General features: G+C 35.8%; 1 protein-coding gene across 1 annotated transcript; it reads left to right on the top strand.

The window, feature by feature from the left end:
• Positions 1 to 1,439: 1,439 nt before the first annotated feature.
• BZIP68 (basic region/leucine zipper transcription factor 68) lies at positions 1,440 to 14,686 on the top strand. Its single transcript, XM_047297937.2, has 13 exons — positions 1,440 to 1,817; positions 2,288 to 2,396; positions 2,477 to 2,533; positions 2,621 to 2,695; positions 7,019 to 7,108; positions 7,193 to 7,252; positions 7,378 to 7,547; positions 8,541 to 8,601; positions 10,606 to 10,648; positions 10,774 to 11,045; positions 13,801 to 13,878; positions 13,960 to 14,085; positions 14,273 to 14,686. Exons 2-13 carry the CDS (start codon positions 2,328 to 2,330, stop codon positions 14,390 to 14,392), a joined length of 1,221 nt encoding a protein of 406 aa, XP_047153893.1. The 5' UTR covers positions 1,440 to 1,817; positions 2,288 to 2,327; the 3' UTR covers positions 14,393 to 14,686.
• Positions 14,687 to 27,200: the final 12,514 nt, after the last annotated feature.

Below are 27,200 nucleotides of genomic sequence, written 5' to 3'. Positions count from 1 at the left end.
AGCATAACTGCTACTATAAGACTGAGCGCTAACACTAACATAAATGCTAGTATAAGACCGAACGCTAACACTAGCATAACTGCTACTATAAGACTGAGCGCTTGACCAAGACTGAACGCTAACTCTAGCATAATTGCTAGTATATGACCGAGCACTTGACCAAGACCGAACGATCAACTGTGCACACTCCGCGTTCTACATAATTCTGCCAAAATTCTGCAGAATTACGAAGAACACCAGAATTTACCCAAAACCAAATATTTTTCCCAACTTCTAATCCTCCAAACATGATTCCTACACCACTTCAAACCTATCTAAGGGTGCCTCAACATCTCTAACCTTCCTTCACAAAATGTCACACCAAAACCCACCCAAAAATCTGCATAAAACTCAACTCAAGAACCCAAAATCAGATTTTACCACTTTTATACATTTTTGGCCAACTTAATGATTCTAACAAGTCACAATGCACTTGTTCAAACTCACCTCACTGTCAAAAATCACTCCCAACCTCAAACTCTCATTTTCACCCTCTCACTTTCTCAAATTGACACTGACCGAACACTTTTTCTGTATAATACTCTCCAAATCCAGTTCACAAAGTTCATTCCTCACATTCAATTGAAAATAGAAATTCAACATGCATTTAAATCAATCATACAATTCATTTCAACCTATAAAAATACAAGTTAAATTATTTAGCTCCCTTTTCCTTAAAATAGCTGGACCAAAGGAAAACCTTCACTGAATTGGCTATCCCACAAGCACAAACACAACCTACAAATCTTTGGATTGGTGAGAAAACACCATCCACCGAACCAGAACTAAGAATTAGACTCAGAGGAGGTGAAGAAGGACACATGCAAGCAGAACACAACTTGCATGCAACTAAAACGTGCAGAAAACACCAAGGACAAGAGAAACCACTTACTAGTGATTAAACCAGTAACTGAGAGAAGATTCAGCAGCTCCAAACTGCAGAGATACTCATATTTGAGCTATTGAAAGAACAACACGACTTGAATAAGTGGAAATCTAGATAGAATTTGTAGAGAGAAGGAGGAGAAAATAAAACTCAGAAGTTTGGAGAGAAGAGTTGCATGCAGAGAGTGACACTAAATTTTAAAACTTTCGTTTATATACTACTGTTAAAATCGATCGATCCTCCCAGCTGCATCCACTTGTCTTCCTCCACTTTCTCTAGATTTCACGGTCTTTATATCAACAAATTTGACAATAGTTATATAAGTTTATCAACCGTATTGAATTAATAAATTATCTTTTAACAAATATTTAATAGAGAATCAAGTAAAAGAAATGTAAAAATTAAGAAAAGGTGTAAATTGACTCTGTCAGTGTCATTTATTTGAGATATTTGCAATAATGAAAAAAAAAGGGAAACGAGAAATTGTGGGCATAGGGAGTAAACGGGGATTTCACAAACTGTGCAAAATGGGAACGAAAATCTCACTGGACAGCGACACCGTACGACGATCCATGGGTTCCTCTCCGTGAACACCCAAAACCAAACAACACAAACATTAACCTTAACCAAACAAACCCTAATTTTTGATCTGCCCCTAATTCATTGTTCCCTTCTCATCTATTTCTAAATTAATTCTAGATCATTTTTTGCTGTATTTCCCGAATAAAATCCCCCGAATAACCTTCCTGCTACCCACTAAATCCATTTTTCTTTACAATTTTTATTCTGAGCATTTGATTGTCGCTTCTACCGCTTGTTTTTGTTATCTTCAGCAGATCAACTTTTTCTACTCTGCTCCAGCTTTGGAGGATCCACAGTCTCTTTCTGAGTGGTAATTTGAAAATTCTCAGCTTGAATTAAATTGAATTGTTCATATTGCTAGCTTTTTGAGATGCATAAATTTCACTTCGTATCCTGGGTTTTATCTTGGTTTTCTGAACTCTGGATATTGTTGCCTTTCAATTTTGGTGGAGATTAATGCTGTAGTGTTATCATAGAATTAAATAGAACTTGCACCATCTTTGGTTTAGAGATAAGATAACGCAGGGCACCATTACAAGTTGGATTTTGACCTATCTTTGCATGGATTGGGTGGGAAAAAAAGGATTAGTGCCTTGGTTGGTTCTTATTGTTACAATTGATATTGACGATATACTGATTCTGTAGACTAATTCAATATAAAAATCATGTGATTCAAGTGTTTTATCTAACTTGCTCAACTTTACAGTGATTTTTATGTAAGTTTTGAAGAAGAATAGTGTCTTTGAGGCTGTCTTGTAATGAAAGTTATGTTTGGTGCAGGATGGTTTAGTGTATATTTTTAAGATACTGATATTAGAGTATGGGCAGTAGTGAGATGGATAAAGCTCCAAAAGAGAAGGAGTCAAAGACGCCACCACCTATGTCACAGGTCTAATTTTCTTTATGTTATCTCCATTGATTCTTAATGGTTAGTACATTTGTTGTGACGCCAAAACATTGTTTTTCCAGGAGCAGTCTTCAACCACCGCTACTGGAACAATTAATCCTGATTGGCCTGGATTTCAGGTTTCTAATGAAACAGTTTTTACTAGCATATCATTTTTATTATTTTCAAGATTGAATTTTGGTTCACCCAGCTCCCTTATTTTCTAGGCATATTCTCCTATACCTCCACACAGTTTCTTGGCATCAAGTCCACAGGCTCACCCTTATATGTGGGGTGTCCAGGTAATTATCACTTCTATTATAACTGTCACTTATATTATAAATACCAATCCCGCCTACACGATAATGTTAATGTTTAAATTTGCTTTGTGCTATTGCTTAGTCAAATCTAAAACCTAACTGGACCATACTTAAGCTTTGGCCAAATGGAAAATATTGAAGTTAATTTAGAAATTAACTCCTTGTTCTCTTTGATCTATTGCTATTATGAAGTTTATAGGGTTTTAGGTAGGGTAGGCTGAAGAGAGGTGATAGGCTAGTGAATAATATGAATTGGTATACCAAATTAAAGCAATAAGTTTTATTAGTTCTGATACTAGATTTATAATTCTAATTGAATAAGGAAACAAATCATGAAATACAATAAAGTGTGAAAATGAATCCTAGAATATTTTAAATTATGCCATCATTCATATAATAATTGTTTGATATCCCTAATCAACTAGAAATATGGTTAAATTATAATTTATAAGTGAGTGCAAACTTTACCTTTCAAGCCAATTTTATGAGATTGAGTTAGATTTGAAGTTCACTTACTAAGAATGTTATGAGATATTTTCTAGATATTCTAATGCTCACTGTCCTCTAGCTAAAGTCTTAAGCCTTTTACAAATGAAACTGTGAAAAGGGAAAAGAAAAAGAAATATGAAGTGATTTTTCTAATGCTGGAGATGTTGGAGATCAGTATATCTGGTAATATATCTTCTCAAGGGAGCTGTAGCAATCCTTAGGTTGAAAAGCTGGTTGGAGAGTTGCATGACCACAGAAGAGATTTTTCTAGGGGTGATCATTAGTAGAAAATTTCTGGCTAGGAGTTATAATGGGAAAAAAACTTTAACTTCTATAATATACAGTGTAAAAACTTAGGAGACCTTAAAAATTTGGAAAGATGACTGTTGAATATAGTGAAAAACTATATTTGAATTAATCTCCCTTGTGTAAAATATACACATAGGGTTCTCTATTTATAATAGAAGAAATATGGGCTAAGCCCAAAATACAAATGAGAAATAATAACAAACTAACTAAAAGATAAAAGATATAATATATCTAACACTCCCCCTCAAGCTGGAGCATACAAATTGTATGAACTAAGCTTGGAATAGATGAACTCAGTGTTGAACTAGATGATTTGTCTTCAAGAGTGTGAGGCAAACATAGATGAACTAACAGCAGCTTGTGAAACTTCAACTTCAAAAGTGGATGAAGGAGAGCAGTGCTGGACAATGACAAGCTGCAAGGACTGATTCCCAATCAATGATGGATGAGTGACGGGATCAACAGTAGTAGCTGAAAGCTAAGAGCTACAAAACTGCAGGGACTACACTACACTAAATCCTCATCAATGATGGATGGGTGACGGGATCAACAGTAGTAGCTGAAATCTACAGAACTGCAGGGACTACACCCATATTTATGTGACTTGCAGTGTCTTGGAAACGAACTCCCCCTTAGTGTGAAGGGCGGAAATGTGAAATATCACAGTTGTTGGACCACTAAAACAAAACAAAATATTAAGTGGTGATACTTAGTCGTGTATCACAAGAAAATCGGGCTAAACTCTAGCCCAAGAAGAACTGACGCAGTTGCGTTTGTCTGTCTGAGGCGGTAGCGACTGCAGCGGCGGTTGACTGCTATAAAACTGTAGGGACTAAATTGCCATCACTGTTTGATGGGGCCTGTAGTGGTTGGAAGCGACAAAACTACAGGGACTGCCATCACTAACTAACGAGGTGATGGGGGCCTATAGTGGTTGGAAGCATACAGCGGCAAACGGCGCGGACAGCGGCAAACGGCCGGACAACGGCAAACGGCGCGGACAGCGGCAAACGGCGCAGATAGCGGCAAACGGCGCCTGGACAGCGGAAACTCTAGGTATGAGCCCAAGCCAACAAAACGGAGAAACAGGAACCAAAACACACTCAAGAAGCTCCGGCGAGACGATCTGCAGTGACGCGGTGAAACTCCGACACCGGGAAGGCGGCGCGTGCAGAACACGCGGCTGAGACTGGCCGAGAAGAAGCGGCACGTGGTGAGGAGTCTGGTCATCACTCCGACGGGGTTGGTCGTCGCTCGAGGAGACGCTTCAGATCCGCAGGTCACCCGTCGAAACTGTGACGGTGGCCGGCGGTGGCGGCGGCGACGATGGCCGGAGTTAGCAGCGGAAAGTGGCGGCGACAGCAGTGGCACACTGGGTCTGGACTGGTGCTGACTGTGGCAGAGATTTAAGAAGAAAAAATGGACTGCCCACTGAGATTTTAGGGGCTGCCGGCGGCCATGGCGGCCGACCGCCGGCAGACAGCAGAGACCACCAGAAGAGGATCAGAGAACTTGCTCTGATACCATGTTGAATATAGTGAAAAACTATATTTGAATTAATCTCCCTTGTGTAAAATATACACATAGGGTTCTCTATTTATAATAGAAGAAATATGGGCTAAGCCCAAAATACAAATGAGAAATAATAACAAACTAACTAAAAGATAAAAGATATAATATATCTAACAATGACCTACAAATTGTATTTGGGGCTGGTGTGAATCATGACCAAATCCAATCACCTGAAGAATGGCAGGAAGAGCGTCATCATCAATCTATCAATCAGTACAAAGTCACTATTGACATGATCATTAGCTGAAAAAGAAGTCACCAAACTGGTAGAAAAGTCAGTGTCACAAAAGCAAACATCCAAAAAGAGCCTAACTGCCAAAATCAGAGATAACCACAAAAAGAATGCCAAGAATCAAGCCAAGACAGCTGAAAACAGCTAACTCTTGATGAATGCAGGAAAAACACCAAATTTGAGTGTCACACAATTGATTGGAGGCCAAGGGAGCTAAACAAGCTCATGGAGGTGGAAAATAAATGTGATAGAGCCTAGACCAGATGGTGCAGTGAGGCATGCAATGGAAAAATGGTGTAAATATGGGTTCACACTTTTCAATGCACTAAAATAAAGGATGTCAAATATGGGATAACAGCAAAACAAAGACCTCGATCTGGTTGGTCAAGGTGAGACTAGATCTGAAGTGAGAAGAACAGATCACACGCCAAGCAAGATGGTGGCTGATGGAAGGAGGGGTATAGATTTTGGAACAGTGAAATATTGGTCATGTGTGAGTGTGAATTGCGCAGGTATGATGGCAAGGTTACATCAGTGGCAGGTCATCTGCAGCACATTGGAGGGCTTGCTGCCATTCAAAACTGTGAGGGAGAATGGTTATTTCAAAAACACATGGTAGAGGATGACAAATGACAGTCGCTGAAAATCAGCATTGGCATTGATGGACTAGGTCATGGAAGATGGTTTTGATGACCATGTTCAAATTATACGGGTTTTATGTGGGGTATGAGGAAGTGTGAGATTTTAGAAGTGAATAATTTTAAAATCATATGCTTTTGATGGAATACTTAACAGAGAGCCTTAATGCCAATAAAATAAACTAATATTAGATTCCTGATCTTTATTAAACAAGGAAGCAAATCATGAAATATAAAAGATGATCTAAGAAACTCTAAAATACTTTAAGATACAATGATGTTATTATAAGATTTTTTTTAGTTATTCTAATCAACAATAATCAGTAAACAGCATGTGGAAGAACATTAATAAAACTAAATTTACCTCTTGATTTGATTGCAGCTTGAAGCTACAAGTATATATTCATGTTTGATCCGGATCATATTCATGAATTAGAAGAGTTTTATACATTTTTAATTGTTGGCCTGTGAAGCGAATTCCGTGTTTACCATTATTTGTGTTGTGGCATATCAGTTATACTCTGGTAAAGGCACTGATGTCGGTGGACTGGTTAGTGGCGTGGTGGACAATGGTGGATTTATTAGTAGTCTTTGTTGACTGTTATTGTTTGGAAGGAACACAGCTATGGTAGTGGTGATTGGTGGCATGTAAAATTTTTATAGTAACTTGAGACTTGCTTATGGTTAGGACTGTATCTCTTGCGAAATACTTGCTTCTCCAATATGCATTTATTGTGATTGATGGTGCTCCTAATTCCTTGCATTTTTAACTAAAGTTTAACTATTTTGTTAAAGTTTTGTTGCATCAGGACCCTGTATGTTTTAAAAAATGGCAGGCTTGTATGTCCTAATTAGGAGTCGACACAAACCATTTTTGTCTTTGCAAATGAAGTCTGAAGATTTTGGTCCTAGATCGTTGAATGGTCTTGTTTATTATCTTTTTTTGTTCTTCCAATTGTTCAATATCGTGTCTACTTTACATCTAGTCTACACTTCACTAACAGTATGAAATATCTCATTTATCTTAATATCTCTTTGGTTCATTAATGAAATTTTTATTTGCAGCAATTTATGCCTCCCTATGGTACTCCACCACATCCATATGTTGCAATGTATCCACCTGGTGGCATTTATGCTCATCCATCCATGCCTCCGGTATTCTTTGTAAAACTGTGCTTTCTTCAAGTTATCACTTTGAATCATTGGCTGATCAACTACTTTTGTCTCAAATTTATACAGGGATCTTATCCTTTTAGCCCCTTTGCTATGCCTTCTCCAAATGGCATTGCTGAGGCTTCAGTGAGTTTCCCCTTCTGTATTTTAATGCTCATTCTCACCTTTTCTTTTTCTCTGCCTTTTCCCTCTTCTGTGCAGAACTTGTCCTTATCCACGTAAGGAAAAATAATTTATTAGTTTGCCTGCAGGGAAACACTCCTGGAAGCATGGAAGCCGATGGTAAGCCTCCTGAGGTGAAGGAAAAGTTGCCAATCAAAAGATCAAAAGGAAGTTTGGGTAGTTTGAATATGATCACAGGGAAAAGTAATGAACATGGTAAAACAACGGGAACATCTGCTAATGGAAATCATTCAAAGAGGTAAGATGTGTTGTGTTGATCAATCTTGTTAAATTATGTACCCTATTATTTGAATCAAAGCAGTCAAAGAAAGACACTTTTTACTTCTAAATGTCTTACCTATTTGCCAGATTGCTGATTTAAGATTGATAGTTCATGAAATAATGCATCCATCTTTTTGCATGGCATAGTATTTTGCTATGATATGTCACCAATCACCATTATCAGTCATTATTTCTGTAGCTAGGGTGAATAATATAACTAATATATATTTGGAGGCCTTATTATTTAAATAGAACTCAGGCTGACATATCCAAGAGCAAATTCTTAAATTCAGAACCGGAGGAATGAATATGACTTTGACATGATGTCCATCTATTGTTGGTAACATTTGCTTCCATATCTCTCTAGTGTTAAAGGAATGACCATCATTTAAATTGATTAAATCATTGGTCTTACTTTTCTTGTACTCTGGATCATGGAAGTGAAGTTAGAAAATTGTTTGACTTTATTCAAATAAAGCAACTGCTTACGGGCTACTTTGGTACATGATTTTGTTTCAGCCCTGCAGAGCCTAGCATTATCTGAACTACAATGATAACATGTAAATGACTTCGGGTTCATGAATACCATATACTGTTGATTAGGGAATAGAAACAGTAGTCAGTCACTTCCAGAAGTTGATGTTTCCATTGTCATTTTAATTTTAGTTGGTTTATTGCAGTGAAGCATGTATGCATTATTTTACAGTTTTGTGCTTTGCTGTGTATTTAACTTTAAATTACAGAAATTGCATTTAATATTTATTTTACTGTTTTAGAATGCCTGAGAACCCCTACGCAGTTATTTGACATAGATGTTTTTTATACATTGCTGTATTTTCCTGTAAATAATTCTTAAGATGATATTGGGTTTGGCATTGGTTTATTTTTTTAATCCTGTTGTGTATTGTTGCCTTGCCATTTGCATTTGCATACGGGTGACTTATGCTGATAAGAAATATTGTATTTGTAGTGGTGATAGTGCAAGTGAAGGCGAAGGTACTAGTGAAGGAAGTGATGCAAATTCTCAAAATGTAAGTTCAGGGACAGTCCTCACTCTAATGTTTTGCACTATGTTTTCGATATGCATTCATTAATATTTAGTTGCAGTATTAAAGGAATATACAATAACGACAAAATATTTATTTAACTAAGTTTGGTTGGTTTATTGGATTGTATTTCATTGACTTTATTAAAGACCAAATTCTCGGGGATATTATTCATTATGGGATTCCTCTTAACAATTTCCTCTAGTGTCCTCCTTGGTCTTTGCCTCTTTTCATAGGACTAAAAACCATGATCTACTCTTTTCACCAATGCTTCCAGTGATCATCCTTATTTGTCCAAACTTCCTTGACATAATATTTTTGTCATCTCTTAACCGATTGATACCTCATCGATATTTTCTCATATGTACTCATTTTGTATCTTGTCCTCTGTAGCATGTTCACACATCCACCTAAAGTTTTAAGGAGGATAAATGTAAAATTGGTGAAAAGAACATATTACTGAATAGAATACTGTAGCTCTTTCTATACTGCCTAAATATAATTCCCATCCAATTGCTATCCTGACAAACTTTAATTCTATTATTCTGAATAAGAACTTTAATTTCCCTAATACAGTTCATGTTGTGAGGGGAAAAGGCAATGAACAACTTTCAAAATTATTTGTTATTGGATTTATGGAATATAAGTGGTGAATTAAAGTTTTCAGGAAATCAAGAGAGCTTATGTATTTTATTAAAAGCTTGTTGCTAAAGCTTGTGTGGCTAGAATGAGGGGAATCAATTTGCATTTACATAAAAAGGTGCACACTCAAAGCTATTTATTTTCAGTGGGCTGATCTTGGAAAGATATGAATGCAAAGAATGAGATCTATGTCTGCTTTTTTATTAGCTTGGAAAAAACATTTTATCGAGTGACTTGATAAGATTTGTGGAAGGCTTTGGAAAAGAAAGGAATTCATTTTACTCATATTTAGGCTATATGAAGGCATGTATTGTAGGGTAACTAAAAGTGTGAGAAGGAACTCATGGAGGTGGAACTAAGGATTTTCCTTGTATGTGATTAGCAGAGACAAATTGTCCCTAAATGCTGGTATTTTGTCAATGTTGTCAAAAGTGAGTGTGCTCACGAATTTGCATGATCCTGTGAGAATGGGACACCCAAGCAAGCCAGCAAACACACAAGGTGGAATAGGGAAGTTGTGCATTGTATTGATCCTGAAAGCGTTTGTGCAGCCTATGGATCTCAATTGCAAATCAGAACCAAACTTCTTGTGTGACACTGCTATACACGATTGTGGTCATCATCAACTCTGCCTTACTGTCACTGGTCATCACAGTGCTCCCATTGTTGTCTTTGGCCATCACAGTGTATTGTTGTTGCCGGCCATTGCAAGGCTTGTGTCGAAGTTGCCAGCCATCTCAGCACTCCCATTGTTAGTTCTGACGCTCACATCTTCATCAAATAGACTTGCATTGCCATTGTCATTGTGGCTGTCATCATCATCTGGTTCTGCAGGCAGTGACAGTAACTGTTGGGGATGTGTCACTCTTCACTATTGTTGGCTGTTCAGTGTTTTTCTTCATAGTGATCTTATTTTAGTAAAAAATGTAACAGCTAACACAATCATCCTACTTTACTTAGGATGGATTGACTATGGGACTACATATAAGTGGAGTTGGAGTCCGGAGACCAGGGATATTGGAGGACATTATTAAAGGGAATAAGGTTATTGTTATAAAACAACAAAATATTACCAGGCTCTGTGAAAGTTTTTTGATGTAAAATAGCATAAGCCATGAAGTATTAATGGATGTTCAATTTTATTTTTTGATGTCTATGTCAGATAAACTATATACATATAAATGGCAACCATGTTTAGACATCGGAGATTGGGTGTGGGTTGCATAGCTCCTGCTGCTCTTGCTTGTGAGGGCACAATTGACTATTTTCTGAAAGATACCCTACATAAATTCTGAGTTAGTTATTATGGTTGGTATTTTAGTATTTATTCTTTTTTTTTTTTCATAGGACTCTCAATTGAAATCAGGGGGCAGACAGGATTCTTTTGAAGGTTTGCCGAGCTTACTTTCTTATGTTTCAATATATATAGTTTATGACTTTGTGGTGTATTGCCTTATGTTGACCTCTAATGTTTGTGCGCTTTGGCTGAAATGTATCTTTTCTATTGAATTATAGATGAACCATCTCAAAATGGCACTTCAGCATATACTCCTCAAAATGGGGGCCTAAGTGCACCTCCTACTGCGGTCAATCAAACTCTGCCTATCATACCTATCTCTGCAGGTGGTGCTCCTGGAGCTGTTCCTGGTCCCACAACAAACTTAAATATAGGAATGGATTATTGGGGTACACCAGCTTCTTCCAACATTCCTGCACTTGCTAGAAAGGTTCCATCTACTGCAGTTGCTGGATCACGGGATAGTGTTCAATCACAACTCTGGCTACAGGTTACTTTTGACTACAGACTGATGATATGATGTTTGTTAACTTGATAACATATTAATTTATGTCCTAATTGGGAAGTTCATGACACTTATTTTCTGGCTGTGAGATATTCTGAGAATCTTATACCTTTGCGGAGGTTTGTAGGCTCAAACAACATTGTGAAAATGATCACTATTTGCAGCATAGTCGTCAATTGTGTGTAATTGAGTTGCAATTAAAGTGTGGTGGACTGGAGCAGCCCCTTGCTGCTCCCAAGTCACTCGTCACAAACTACATGGATGTCATGGCTGTTGGGGCTGTTGCTGTTCCATTCACAGTGTAAATCATACAAATTGCAGCCCTCACCACTGCTCCTTTGTTCGTTCTCTCAACTTGCAAGGCTCTGCAGCTTTGCCGTTGTTGGACATGGGCTGTTTGCCATTGTTGGGCACTGTGGCCTTTGCTGCTGCTCAGCCTCTATGACCTTTCACTACTCTGCATTCTCTTGCTTGTTTGAGCCTGCTATAGCTAATAGCAGCTAATGGGTTGGGTCATAATTAGATTCAGTGTTTTTTTTCTATCTCTTGTCTGTTTTGAATGGTCGTGCCTGAGGCCAATTGCTTTTTTCTTTTGTTTTTGTGTGTAAAACGTGACACAATTATAATAAACTGAATAATAATAATAAATGTAATTGTATTGAAAATAAAGTATAATATATAATATAAGAAAGCTAAATAATAATAGTAAATATAATATAATATTCTGAAATATGAAAAACTATTTAAAGAATCACGTATAAGGTAATAAACTAAATTATAATAATAAACCTAATAAAAATTTATGTGTGATATAATAAATTAAATAACTATACTGATGAAAGCTAGATAAAACACAATATACAATATAATAAATTAGATAATAATAATAAAAAGATTCTAAATAATATATTAACAAGTTAAAATAATATAAAATTAAATGCATTTTTATATAAAACAAGTTATATAGATGCTAAAGTATAAAAAAAGTTTTGTATGTGTGTGCGCCTGTGTGTATTGTATATGTGTATATGTTAAAAAAAATTAAAAATAGGAATAAAGAAAAAGTAAGCATAATAGTGGTCATTCTAAAAATTGTTTCTCCCAACCACTACATAGCTTAAGAGGGTTAGTATTTTAGTTGTATCTGTGGGGATACCTAATCAAGTTCTTTCTTTTAGTGAATATGTTTTTGTCAATGTGGCATTTATTAAATCATGTTTCTTTTGTATTGTAATAGTTAGTTGTTAATTCCTAGCAAAGCCAAATTACTGTTTAGCTTGTTTTGGATTACTTAATCTGCTTCTGCGGACGACTGATTCTTCACTCAGTCGATGCAAATGTGGCGTCATTAACACTTGTTTGCTTAGCTGCATACTTCAGTAAGGCAATTTATTAACATGTGGTGGGTGTTATTAGTGCTTATTCTTTAAACCCTTTGCTAAATCTTTTTGTTTTTAATATGTTGGGTTAAGAAATTTGGTTCAAGAAGTCAGGTAGCAAGGATATGCACTACTGTCTCTTTACAGGCTATGGTGGTTCATTTGATCATTTAGAGAAGAGATAGACGTTTTCGTTAGAAGATTTTTACTTTGGTTTTACCTTGCTATGGTGTTGTGATCTGTTTTGGTCGGTACTGGTTGAAAATTAAGAATGATTGAAAACATTTCCTTTGGGATTTCTAGAGTCTGAGATCTCTTCTCTAGCCAATCTTTCACTCAGCAGAAAGCCGATAGTGTTGTCTTGCTATCGCTTTATGGTCCAACCTCTACCAATCTGCTAGAATTCCAAGTTATCACCACGAATGTTAAAGGGCCTCACTATAAAAAAAATCCGCCCATTTTCTTACCTAATAGTTTGACATGATTAGGTTGCACCTTCTTAACTTGTAAAAAAGGGGTACTGAAAAATCAGGTAGAAGGCTGCCCCTCCGGTGTGTTTTCTTGGGGCTCAGAAGTATGGGAATTTGTGTCCAATTGTGAATTTATGTTGTGATATTTAGTGTTGGCAGCAATCTCATAAGGGGGCATAGAGCCACTGCATTTTTAACAAATGAACATAGTTATATTGATTTTTTGCCCAATGTTCAAATTGAGACTAAGGTCACGTACTCATGATCCTGCTAGTATAAGGATGTTACGAGCTGCGAGGAGCTGATAAAAAAAAGAAAAAATGAGTTTATGAGGATCAGGGGAGGTGTGGATCGCTTCATGATTGCAAGGTTGCTTGTCAATTTGTGGGATCATGTGCTGCGCTGATCCTTTCCGTTTTTTCAGTTAGTGTTTGACACCCCATTTCTTGGCTCCCAGCCTGAAAACAAAGCCCAATCCATCCCTTTTGTTCTACTAGGGTTTCCACACATTTGGAAATCAGAAACGTAAGAAAGGAGGCAGATGATGACGATGAGTGCACCTCCAATGCTGATGCTACCATTGCTGTTGAACAACCATCACCGTCGTCGTTGACAAGCAGCAAAGCACTAACACAGCCCAACCAACACTAGCTTCACTGTTGTTAGCATGGCAGTCACGACCATAGTTGTTGGTGCTGCTTTCATAGTCATTGCTGCTCACTCGAAATCTATTAAGCATCATTGAATTTTATGCATTGTGAACCTAATTTTAGTAGTGTTATTGGATCTTACTTCTTAAGACTTATTATGAGTTACTTTTATTGTCTGAGACCTGATTTTCAACTTTTATTGTTGCTTATTAGTTTCTTCAATTCTTTTGTTACCTTTCAGGATGAAAGAGAGCTTAAAAGGCAAAGGCGAAAGCAGTCTAACAGGGAATCTGCTCGCAGATCCAGGTTGCGTAAGCAGGTAATACAGAGTACCCTATAGTGATTTCTCTGGTTGATTGATCATAACATATCTTAACTCCTGTGTGAGATTTTTCTAAAGGCCGAGTGTGATGAGTTAGCTCAGCGTGCTGAGGCTTTGAAGGAAGAAAATGCTTCTCTCCGGTCAGAAGTTAGCCGAATCAGGAGCGATTATGAGCAACTACTCTCCGAGAACACTGCTCTCAAGGTAGTCTCAGTACCATGTTCTGTACGACATCGATTTACCTATCCTAGCAAAGAATAGAATAGGTTCAGAGTGATAAATTACATATTTGAAAGTTATTCAGTGAAAAACATAGATATAACTAAACCTCTGCATCATTCTCCTAGAATCCTTTTACGTATGAATATTGACCATGTTTTTTGATCTACAGGAAAGGCTTGGGGAATTACCTGCTAATGATGATCATCAAAGGTCTGGGAGGAGTGATCAACATGTGGGTAATGATGCTCAACAGAATGGGCAGACAGAGGCTGTGCAGGGTGGTCACTAGCACCTACCAACCACAGCATGCCACCTTTCACGGAGATAATCTAACTTAATAGCAAGAGCAAGATCTTGTTTCGGATAGCTTGTAGTTCAAATTGTATTAAAGCTTACCATTTTATAGTGTTAAGATATGTTTAATGTTATATGATCCTTCATTCCTAATTTGCCTTCATTTTTACTCATTCAAAAACCTGGATTGTATGTAGTGTGTGAATTCTGTGTCATACCTTATCTTTAGCTTAAAAGTTAGTGTTCGCATTAAGCAATATAGTTAATGAACGTGAGTTTGCCCATTATATGATCTTCTGTACAAGTAATTTATGGGGAAAATAAAGAAAAGAGAATCTTTGAATTCTGTTTCATGACAACATCGCAACGTAGCCTTTTAGATGATATTTTTGCATTACACGCTTACTGAAACTGCTTTTGTTTTGACGAATTAAGAAGTTTTAAACTGAATTTATTCCGCAGCATGAGCTAGTGAAAATGCTCAAACAATTGATGTCATACAGCAGTTCAGACAAGAATGTGTCTTTGAGGATGTAAGGTCTCTCATGTTAAGCCATTATTCGTATTGCACCCCAAAAAAAAGTGTTTGTTTGATTTAACATCAATCTTATTTAAGAAACTATTTAGGGTAATTTAGTTTGGATACTATAGTTGAGGTCAAGTTACAATTACTTTATAGAAAGTAATTGCAGACGGTGACGTTTCATGGAGAAAGATGTGGTAAGCGGTGTTCTACTAGAAAGATGGTGACATTTAAAAAATAATTTTATTAGAAAAATAAAATTCAACAGACATGTGTCAGTTGATGTGTAAGCATGTAGATGTCTACGTATAACTTCGTTTACCATGTGAAACAAAATTTAATGTTACTGGTAAGGAGAGGCTAAATTCATTGCTTTAGAAAGTGAGAAGACTAAACCAAATTAAAGTTTCAATAAAGAGAATAATTACAATTTTTCAATATAATTGGGGGATTAAAATCAATTAACATGTTAATATTTTGTCGTTTTATTGTAATTCATTTAATATTATATAGCAACTTTTCAAACAATGTGATATTAACAGGGGAGAAATTGAAATAGTTTGCATCACAAATAGGGGGAGCAATTCATTTTTGACATTATTGTGTAAATCTGTTGATGTATCTTTGTTTGATTCACTCTCTCTCTGCTTTAAATATATATTGGGTACTTATTCCTTTTTTGCTAATGTCTAAACGGGGTGAAATCGGGGTGAAATAGTTGAGATAGTTGAATTTGGATGACATATATTTGTGACCATGTGTCTGTTTATAACTGTATAAAACAATTTCTGATTGTGTATTATATATCATGGTTGTGCATAATCAAAAAGGGAGAACTTGTTGAAAGGGGAAGCAATGTGAGTGCTAAATCCAATCCATGTGCCTATTTTTGATGATGACAACACATCGATTGTAACAACACATAGATGTTATCATGACACAACAAAAATGTGTATTTGTGATTGATACATATGTTGCTATGAAAATATTTCTTGATGAATACATATGTTGATATGTTGTTTAGTTTACATACTTCTGTGATCATAATTGTACTTATATCTCTGTAACTGAATATTTTTGTGTGTTAAAACCATAAGCACAAAGCAACTCTGTATGAAATAATCGATTACCGTAATGTTGTGATCAATTAAGTTCATAAGATAACCTATGTTTTTAAATTGTGGCTAAACAACAAGTTTTAAATCGATTACATTAAGTGTAAAATCGATTAAAACCCGTGCCTTTGCAAACATATTGTAGAAATGTGCTGTGATGAGTTTTTCAAGAGAATTTTTTTTTCAAAATCTATTTAAGTAAAAAGCTTAATCGATTACATTGGTTATGTAATCATTTAAGTCTGTTATAATTTGAAAACTGTTATCGAGCTTAGTCGTATATGCAATAACGGTCCTATTTTTAAATATGTTTGACTAACATTTATGGAAAATCGATTACATTAATTCTGTATTCTGTTGGAACAACTAGTACCAATTTTGCGCAGCGAAAATATAAAATCAGAGTACGATACAGATTGTTAAAAGCAAAGAGCTTGTTAGGTCAATTTTAAAAATGATTCCTTTAATATTCTCTTAAACGTTTTATTAAACAGTTGATGTGCAGAAAATGTAAAGAGTGTAGGAAGTAGAAAAAATCACACAAATGATTTTTATCCTGGTTCGAATCAAAAGATTCTACGTTCAGTCGTTAATGACTATGAATAGTGATTAACTTTTTCACTAAAAACAATTTTGCAGATTACAATATAGTGAATGAAATAAGAATGATAAAACCTTCATTTGACGAACGAACCGGAAGAAAACCTCATTCGACGAACAAACCGGAAGAAAACTTCCTTCGACAAACAAACCGGAAGCAAGCAGTGAACACTTTCCTTCGACAGACGAACCGGAACAGTGCAGCAAATATCTTCCTTCGACCAACGAACCGAAAAAAAACAACTCTGCCAACTTAAAGAAAACCGCTCCAACCTTTGACACACAAAGCGCGAGCTTCTCTTATTCACAAGACTTGACAAGAACAATGAACTAACACTTGAGAACTTCCTCAGATCACACTGTATTCTCAAATGACTTAGATCCCTTTCTAAAGTGTTTGGCAAAGATATATATAGCCTACTGGTTCGAAACTAAAGAGATGCATTACAACTGCCAGTGATAATCGATTATTATAAGTGATAATCGATTATCTGTGAGACTTGGAATAATTTAGAATATTTATTCTTCAACCGACCCGTTCCAGTTCTTCACCTCCTTTTATCGTTCGGTTTGAGTCCTGATTGCCTTCTGCCGTTCAGTTTGAGTTTGACACCGTTCGGTCATCAACTTGTGTTCGGCCAGTGTTAGTGACTGTTCGATATTACTGAGTTTCGCCAATGTTCAACTTCGTTCGGTCCTGAACTGTGTTCGACCAGTGTTCACCCTGTGTTCGGTCTTGAACTGTTATACACTACCAAGCCTTCAACTACTACATACCGTTCGGTCTTTGACTATTTAGTGATCGTTCGGCTGTTGACATATAGGTACCGGTCGATCTTCTAATTGTATTCGACCATGAACAGTGTTCGGTCTTTATCGACCGTTCGGTCTTCTAGCTGTATTCGGCCATGAACAATGTTCGACCTTTATCTATTATATGTCGTTCGACCTTCAACTGCTGAGTGACCGTTTAACCTTAATTTGATACGACCGTTCAGTCACTGTCATGCCTTCCACTGCTTGGTCTTGGTCATAACTTTACCGCTCAACCCTAAGTTCTCGATCATGACTGCTCGTGTGCTGACTGCTCGGTCATGAAGTCTACCGTTCGGTCTTGATGTCTTCTCTTATGTAGAAATGCTTTTAAACTCATACAACAGAAGTCTTCGTATTCTTCACTTTGTAACATCATCAAAATCATTATCTTCAAGATACCAATGCTCCTCATTGGTTACATATTCAATTAGAAATGTGTTAGTTGTAATACTATTACATCTACTACTAATGTAACTGATTACATTACTAATGTAATCGATTGTAATACTGTTACATATGTTACATTACACATATATGTAACAGATTGATCATTCTAAACTTTCATATCTAATATCTTTGATTTGAGAAAAGTGTTATAAGTGTTGAGACGGTCCAAGAAACAAGATTCATAGAGTTTGATACATCTTGATGGTTTCTTGAAGAAAAAATCTGGATTTACATTGCTGATCAATTACTGCATGAGTGAGGTGTATTCTTACCTGATCAGACTTCGTTTTCTACCATCTTAGATTATGTTGATTCCCTATGCGTGTGGCCAGGAAGAAGAGTGAGGAGCTCTTGGTACTTTGAGAAGTGATCTCAAAGGGTTATGTAGTGAAGACATGTGGTTCTTTGTGCAGGTATTATCTTTCTATATTTGATTGTTGAGTGGGAGAGGTGTTTACATTTGAGAGAGTCTTTGTAGAACCTTTGGTGTAAAACTCAAATCATTATAGTGAAAGATCCTTCAATCCAAGGTTGATTGGAAGGAAAACTGGATGTAGGCATTGAGGTCAAACCAGTATAAATCCTCTGTTTGTATTTCTCTCCTTATCTCTTTTACTTTCACTGCATACGCGTCTTACTTAGATTACAAGAAAGGTTAAAGATCATTCTAAGTTTACGAAAAGATTTAAAAAGCATTTGTTTTTATTGTTCACCAATTCACCCCCTGTTGGTGTTGAGAAACAAGACACTTCATTTCTAACACTAGTAATTTAATTCGCTTTGTGTCACAGGATGAACTAATCAATCATCTACCACATCTAACTTAAATTAGGTGAAAGCTAGTTTAAGTTATAAATCCAATATTTGAATAATCTAATGATAAAGCCTGATCATTAATCCAATGAGTTCATTCATCGGAAGTGGAGAAATGCCCTGAGTTTGAATGTCTTTAGATATTAAGTTTCAGACATGGTTCTAAATTACATTAGTGTACTTTTAGAAACAATGAATGAACCTTGGTAATTCAATAAAACAATAATCGTGCCTAACAACAAAGTAGTGAAGCATAATCCCAACACGTTTCATCTCATTAAGTTATTTGTTTTACCTTTGAATTCTGGATCAACATTGTTTTACAACCAATCTATTAAAATAAAAAATTTAATGTTATACTTTTTTTTATAAAGATTGATCAAATCCTTATGGATATGACAATTGGTACTACAATTAAATCAGTGTGCACTTGTTGATGTGATTGCTTTATTTAGTGGTCATCACACGCTAATCCATAATTTTTATCGGTTATAAGTATCCAATATAAGTTAATTTTGAGATCAATTTGACATTTATCTTATTTTGATTCTGTTAAATATCTGAAAAAATAATCCTAATTTGAATTGTTTTGCAGATTTTGACTATAGAGAGTTAAAGGGGAAAAATAAAGAAAATGGAGGAAATCCAAACAATTTTGGATAAAACTGAATTTGGCGTGGCTGAGCAACAATCTTGAGGCTTGAGGCACATAACAAAATCCGCCTTGGAGGAAAACTTCAAGCATTAAACCTGAGGCTAAGCCATGAAAACTCCTTCTCAAAGAAGTTATCTAAAAGGCTACAACACAAAAAGTACGAGTCATAAGTCATAAAGAAAACCCACACTGGAAGAAAACCTTTGTAGTTAGAGCCACATTTTCACTATCGAAGCCACATCTTAGAAAGTTTATACAAATAGAGTTGCTCTTTTGTTTTAAAGACTTCTGACTTTAGAGAAAGACTTTTGAAGAGTTTTCCAAACATTTTCCTTTGTATTTAGAGAATATTATTAAATGTTGATAGGGGGAGCCTAGCTTCTATAGATTTTGGTTTTTCATGATGAATAGGTTTAAATGATTAGAAATGGTTTTAATCATTCTTGCACAACAAAATGACATAGCAAATGTTTAAATCATTAACATGTTAGTGCTAGATGTTTTAATCCATTCATGATTAGTGAAATAAGCCTAAAATAGATTAAGAATCTAGTTTATGGTAATTATAATCGATTACATAAGTGGCATAATCCATTAAAATAAGCCATAACACTTAGAAAGCTAAACTGGAGCAAATCAATTTGTTATAATTGATTACAAAAGTTACATAACCGATTAAAATAGAGAGATAGGAAAAATCTGTTATATAAGTAACATAATCTATGAAGAAAGGCAAATAGATGACTAACTAGGCTACGTGGCAAGATAATCGATTATATAAGTTCAATAATCGATTAAAATTGAAAGCAATGTCTAATCTATTACACAAATAGCCTAATCTGTTAAGTTTGTTAAAAGAATCAGTTACAGGCACATATGTCAAAATAATCGATTATACATGTGTTATAATCTGTTAAAATAGAGGCAAAAACATAATAGATTATGTTGATAATATAATCGATTAAACTGCGTTAGGATTTGAATTTTCTATATAAACCTGACTCCATACCTGTTTCATTAAGTTTTAATTTTCAAATATTGATATACTTTTTGAGTTTTGTGTACAGGGTCTCTCAAGAATAGTTCTTGGAGAATTTCATGCTTCCTTGGTGATCATACATTCAAAGATTCATTCAAGACCAAGTGGACTTCATTGTTGCTGATATATGTCCACTTGAAGAGTGTGTTTTCATCAGTGTATCATTCTTTCTACATTATGTAGCACTTGTGCGAGTAGGCCAGGTTAGAGATTGAAGGTTTTCATCTCTTGTATTGGGTGAGAGTGAGTGTTTTCCTCTCTTATTTGTGTTGTAATTTGATTTGAGAGTGATGAGGATAACAATTGAGAGTTTCATTGTATTTTCAACTCAAATTTGCTTTAGTGGAAAACTTCTCAACTTAGGTTGTTGGGAGAAGACTGGATGTAGGCTTTTGATAAGCTGAACTAGTATAAATCTTGGTGTTCTTTGATCTTTCTTTTACATTTTCTTTACTTAGTTGATTCATTTAATCTTTGAGTATTGATTTCAAGTTTTAAGAACTCTTGGATTGAGATATAAGGCTTCCTATTTCTGACATTAGACGTTTAAGAGATAATATTTCCTCCTTGTATTGTATTGTTCTTATCTATTATGAGGAGCTAACTCTCTTAGAGTATTGAAGTAAAGATGTAACCCTTTGGAAATTGATGAGTGCATATTTATGCCCATATTTATGCTTTAAAATTAAATTTTTGATGAAATTCATGTGCTTGAATGATTGATTTAAAGAGGATTCGTGATGATTTAATATATTGTGTTTGGGATTAAAAGGGACTTAAAAAGTGATTTTAATTGCATAAATTATTCTTGGAAATTCTTACGTTTATTTGTGCAGCTGAGAATATAAGTTTTATTGGTCCAAATGGCAATTCAAGGCCCAATATCAGATTTTATTTGGAAAATAATATACAAATGGGCTAAACTGACAGACTTTACCCTTGCACCTCCTAAAATTCCTACATACACTCCTATTTCTGAAACTGGCCAACAAGCAAGCCCAAACACTAAGCCTTTTCTACTACACCTCCTAAATTTCCCTACCCATACCCCTCCTAAGCCAAACTTCACCAGATCATGCCACGTGGCAGTCCACCACTAACATATTGAACCACTCAGATGATGCCACATCACTGATCCCTGCACTCACTAGTGAACCAGTCAGAACACGTCACCTTAGCCCTAACCCATGAGCATCATCTTCCACCTTCTCCACAGAAACCCTAGTCGCCAATGCCATCAGCCGCTGTTTCGCTTCCGCCGTACCATCCTCATCGCCGGCCAACTTCTTCTCCCTCCTTTTCTGTCGGACCATGCCGCCGTGAAACCGCAAGCCGCCTCTCCATCCGCGCCGCCACCATCTCCAACCTTGCCGTCAACCTCCACCGCGACCATCGCTCCACCATGTCGCGCATCTCCTCCATTGACACAAGCTCTGCACCACATCATCCGCAACCTCCGTTCATCTTTTCCATTCTCGGAACCCAATCGCACCTTCATCTCGGATCTTCACTCGCGATCTTCCGCAACCACGCCGCGTACTGTTTCTCCAAAATCGCGCCTAGATACTTCAGGTCGCCGCCACTACCGTCCTTCCGCTGTTAACCTTCAAGCCACCACAACGCTTCAACGCACACCGCCGCCGTCGCACGACCTTCTTCCACGACCAATCATCATCTCAGACCTGCAAATCCAAAAAACCCAGAAAATCCAATCGCCGTCATCCTCCGTCGCGCACCACATCGACACCACCAAGCCATCATCTACCCATCATCGCACCAGAACCTGCAAAGAAACTCAGATCAAGAATCGCGACGCACCCCCTCATGAGTTCATCTTCATCACCATCGAACATCGAAGAGGAGAAGAGCTTCTTCTCCAACAACAGCGCGGCGCAGGGGGAAGCCCTTTCCCCAATTCTGAACCCTAGTTTTAGGTAGGGAGGAGCCTGACACGTGTCGAGCTCCCATTGGGCGCGTCCTCCTCTGGTCAAAGCTGGTCAATAAGCCTTCTCTGGTCAAAGTCTGGTCAACTGAGGGGCTTTCTTGCAATTTCAGAAACTCAGAAGGGGCTAAAGTGTAGATAGAGGAAATTTCAGGGCATTTGTGCAATTTTGGAAATTTAGAAAAGCAGTGGAATTAGCCTATTTCATCGTAACTGTTTTTAAGTTTCTTATTTGTTCTTTTAACATTCTCCAAACATTACTTTTATCCATAAACATTGCATAGCATTCGTAAGAGTCAGATATTCAAAAGCAATTCCGTGTTCGTTGGGAGACGACTCAGGGTTACTTCAACCCTGTCTACTTTCTTGAATACTACTTGGCAATACTGAAGTTGCCTTGAAAAGTAGTATTAATTTGATAGCTTTAACGACAACCTATCAGAATTCTCTTGTATTAGTATTGTTTTATCTATCAAAGTATGCTTTTATTATGTGTTTTTGAATTAGTTTACATTCATTGTTGGATGAACTGCGTCGTTTTTTACTAGCTTAAAATTGAGTGGGAACTAGTTCCAAGTTGTGGTTCAACAAATTTTCCTCCTACTTTTAGATGTTAGGAATAAATATAGGGCTTTAGCTAGTTATCGACGTCTTTATAGATTGTAACCGAACCTTTACAAGAGAGGGACAAAGTGGTACAATCTTGCTTCAACAAACTTTTATCATCTTGAAGTCAACCATTTTTTAATTCCAAACTATGTTACGTGTTATTTGTTGGAATAGATTTATTCAAAGTCAAACTAGTTTAGAACTTTGGATATTCGTCAAATCCCTCTAGATACGACACTTGTACTACAAACTACCTATAATATACTTAGTAGAAGAGTTGATTACTTTGGAGCATCACCAATTCACAATAAAGATTGAATAAATAAAGAAGTACATTCAACCCTTTTAAAAACAACATATATACCTGCCATACTAGCATAAATCACATTAACCAAACTCTAAACCTAATAATATCCCTATGACTTCTACAAAAAGTTGTTATCTTGTTAGATATACCTTTCAGCATTTCTATCGTTGATGCAGGTGTCATACTAAAGATAGGATTGAATGGTAGAGTTGGTCTTCTCTTGTATTGCTCATGTAACATTTTTCTGGTTGCCGTTATAATTTCTTAGATCCATTTCTTCATCTATTATTCCTACATACCTGCACACAACTAATAAAAAAAATGCAATAAGGTGTAGAGTAGTAATAGGTTGACACGGCTCCGTGTCACTTACACTCGTTTGACACGGTACAGGTCAGCTTTTTAAAAATAATTGCAAACTAATGGAGGGTAAAAGTGGAAAACTGTAAATTGGAGTTTCTTTCTTGGGTTCTCAATCGAAACCCCGTTTAGGTTATGTTTCAAAAACCTTTCTCCATCATTCTTCGTTGGCGCAATTGCTTCTCATTTCTATGTTTGAGGCGCTTCAATAGTTGGTTGTCGAGGATTTTAATGGCTGTGAAGTTGAGGGTTGTGGAGGATTTCGGTTGGCATCTCGATTTCTCTCGCATTTGTTGTGTGTGTGGCTTTGAGGTAGCAGTTTTGAAATTTTTTTCTCTCGTAATTTCGGTAGTTTTTGTCTGTGTAGACCGCTTGTATGTGATATTTTAGCATATGAGTTTATTCACGGGGGTTGTGGGGGGAAAGAGTGACCAAGCTCTTGTTTTTGGGTTGACGGGAGCTGAGTGGCTTTGCTGGTGCTGTCTTCTCTGTTGGAGCTTTATGTGTGGTGCGAGAGGAAGCACACGAGTAAAAAGCTTGAGACTTTTCAATTTGATTTTGACCCTGAGGAAGAAGGGTGTAGGCGTAGATTGAGACGTAATATAGAGTCGATTTGGTTAAAAATTGGAGAGCTTCAGAAAGTCACTGATAATTTTTCATCTAAGAACTTGATTGGCTGTGGTGGGTTTGGGTTGGTTTATAAGGGAACCTTACCTGATGCAAAATATCAGATTCACCCAAAATAAATTGGAAATAGTTATAATATATATAACTGTTATTGTTATGCATGATAAAATAAGTTAAATTACTACAAAAAAATCACATTTTACATGACTTTTTGTATTGATAACATTTTCTTTTTGAGAGAAGCTTCATTTTCATCGAAATTGTGTTTATCAGTTAGTTCCATGTTATAGAGTTTCATCACTGTGATACCAAGCAACTCAGAAGAGATATTAAAGTACAAGTACCTTGGTCATTTTTTATCTGAGTACCTTCGAAACAGATTCTTTTCTTGAATCTTCTAGTTAGCAAGAAGCTTTGTTTGTTTTGTTTTTTTTATTTTTTGTTCTTATAAGTGCAAGTTTATCTACATAGAGTTTTACGTTAATTGAAAGGTTGTGATTTTGAAATAAGATTGAGTTGTGTTGTGTGGCAGGGACTGTGCTCGAAACTTTTGAAGATAACAGGTATTAGTCTGAGTATAAGAAATCGACACTTAGATCAGTTGATATCATCAGGCTTGGATCTGGGCCTAAATTGGAGAAGAAACTTAAATTTGCAACAAATGTTTCTTCTGGAATCATTTTTGGAAGGGAGCTTGTGAATTCTCCTGCCAATGTGCTAACACCAGGTTCATATTAAACTAATGTTTATATGTTGTAGATAGGTGAATTTGACTAAACTTCTTACCAAGCTCTATAAAGAAAGTAAAATAAAGCAAACTCTTAAAAAAATTTAAAATTAATTCATATATCTCAACTTTAATCTTGTATTTTTTGTTCATGGGTTTGGTTTGACCGCCAATGTTTTTTGTGTTTTTTTTTCTCATTTTCTTTCAATAATATTTGTCATGTGATGACAAATGATAGATGTATTTTAAGGTGCCGACTTAACTGAAATGTTAAACTACAATGATGCCATTTATAATAAAAAAACTTAAGACTTGACTAGAACTTTGTCAATTAAAAGGTTCTTGCATATTGAAAGGTAATAGTACAAGTTGGACTCTGCATACGCATCTGACCGTGATATGTTTGAGAGAAGAACTCTTTATTCAACCTTATGACAAAACAATTGGAAGAAAGCACGACACAAATGTGCAAAGGTAAAATATCACAAATTCTTAGATCTATATATTTATATATATAATTTCATTATATTGTGCGTGTAGAAGATAATTGTTCATATTACACACTACACACGAAGATCTTTATTTCCCTTCAAATAAGCAACAAGTGTTGTGTGTTGTATAGATACTAGGTATGCTTGCTTGTTGGGTGGAAGATCGAAATGGAGAAGCTTTGAAAAAGCATCTTGCTAGAATCCCAGATTATTTATCGGTTTCAGAAGATGGAATGACCTTGCAGGTAAATTAGATTATATTTTTAAATCTGAATTAAAATTAATTAATTATATTGTTATATATTATTATCAATAACGACAACTAAACAGGTAAACATAATAAACTTAAAGATTGTGTATATAATGCAGGGTTGTTAGATTCTACTGTTAACGATTTACAATTTTATGTTTCAACTCTATAACAAAGTAAATGAAATAACAATATAAGTCTAGATGCAATGGTCATGATATGTGCATTATTTTGTAGTTTAATAAGACATGACAAAGATATTAATGAAATTGTAAACTGAATTTTAACATTGAAGCTAATCTTGTGAGCTTTTCTTTTGTCTTGGTAAATAGCTTTACCTTTAATAAAAAGTTCCTTTAAGGGTGTACTTGTACCAACCATTAAATTTTAACCATCAAAATTAGGTGTTGTTTTGATGAATTTGCTTTGAAATTCGATTTGGCTTGCAGCAAGACCTGGTTCAGTGATTTAAAATGGAACTAAATGATTAAAACAAGTAAAGCAAAGTACTGAAAAGGATGAAGAACCGTGTAGCCTAGTCAAAAACCAAAAACATCAAAAATGGTTTTCTTTGAGGCATTTCATCAAACACCTTTGGTTTTTATCAAACAGTTTCGAGTTAAAGCCATTTCAACCTGCATTTTGATTTCTTTGCTTTCTTAATCTATTCTAGCACCTTTTTTAGGATCCATTTGAGTGCCTACTTCTGTTCTATACCTATTTTTATTGCTTTTAAGATTTTTTACCCAAAAGAAAGTTGCTACTGGAGATAAAATGCCTAAAACAAATCAGAAAGAGTGTTTGTGAGGTTACACCTAAAGTAAAATTGTCTTGACCTAGAGAAAATTTTGTTTGAGTTTCCAAGTGCTGAAAAATCCATTTTGTCAAATCTGAATTGTGCCTTTTTAGTGAGACTTTTACAGTTTCTAATTTGAAAAGAACTTGAAGTGATTAAAAGGGTTTTGAATTAAATTGGTTGATCTGATTTACAACTCAAGGTGCAGATTTTAACTTGCCAAAGTTGATCAAAACAGTTTCACCAAGTCTTGATTAGATGATTTTGCTTTTCTTGTCTAGCTAATTTAGTTCTGTCTAGTCTGGAATATTTGGTGGTTATAACAATGCAGGTCTACAAAGTAGTGGTTATAACAGTGCAGGTCTACAAAGTAGTGCGTTCTGGTCTAAAAAAATGTGAAACAACAATGTATAAAGGGGTGAAGGATCCAAACAAGCATGGAAGCAACTCAACAAGTTTCAGAGTAGTGCATACATGGAGGGTAGTGTAGCTGGATCCTCTTGGAATTCTAAATTTGTAATCTGTTTTTGATTTAATTTTCTTTTATTTTCTTGTAAAAGGTAATTTAAGACCAAGTGTTTGGAAGAGTCCTTGATGTAACACTACCTGCACTAAGTAATATGACCCTTTATATTTAACTTAAAACATTTTTTTTAGTTGTACATAACAAGGTTAATAAATAATCA

The sequence above is a fragment of the Vigna umbellata genome, chromosome 10 (assembly GCF_029865625.1).
Source record: "Vigna umbellata cultivar VRB3 chromosome 10, Vumbellata_1.0, whole genome shotgun sequence".
Classification (NCBI taxonomy): Eukaryota; Viridiplantae; Streptophyta; class Magnoliopsida; order Fabales; family Fabaceae; genus Vigna; species Vigna umbellata.
This window is presented reverse-complemented; position numbering and strand designations above follow the sequence as displayed.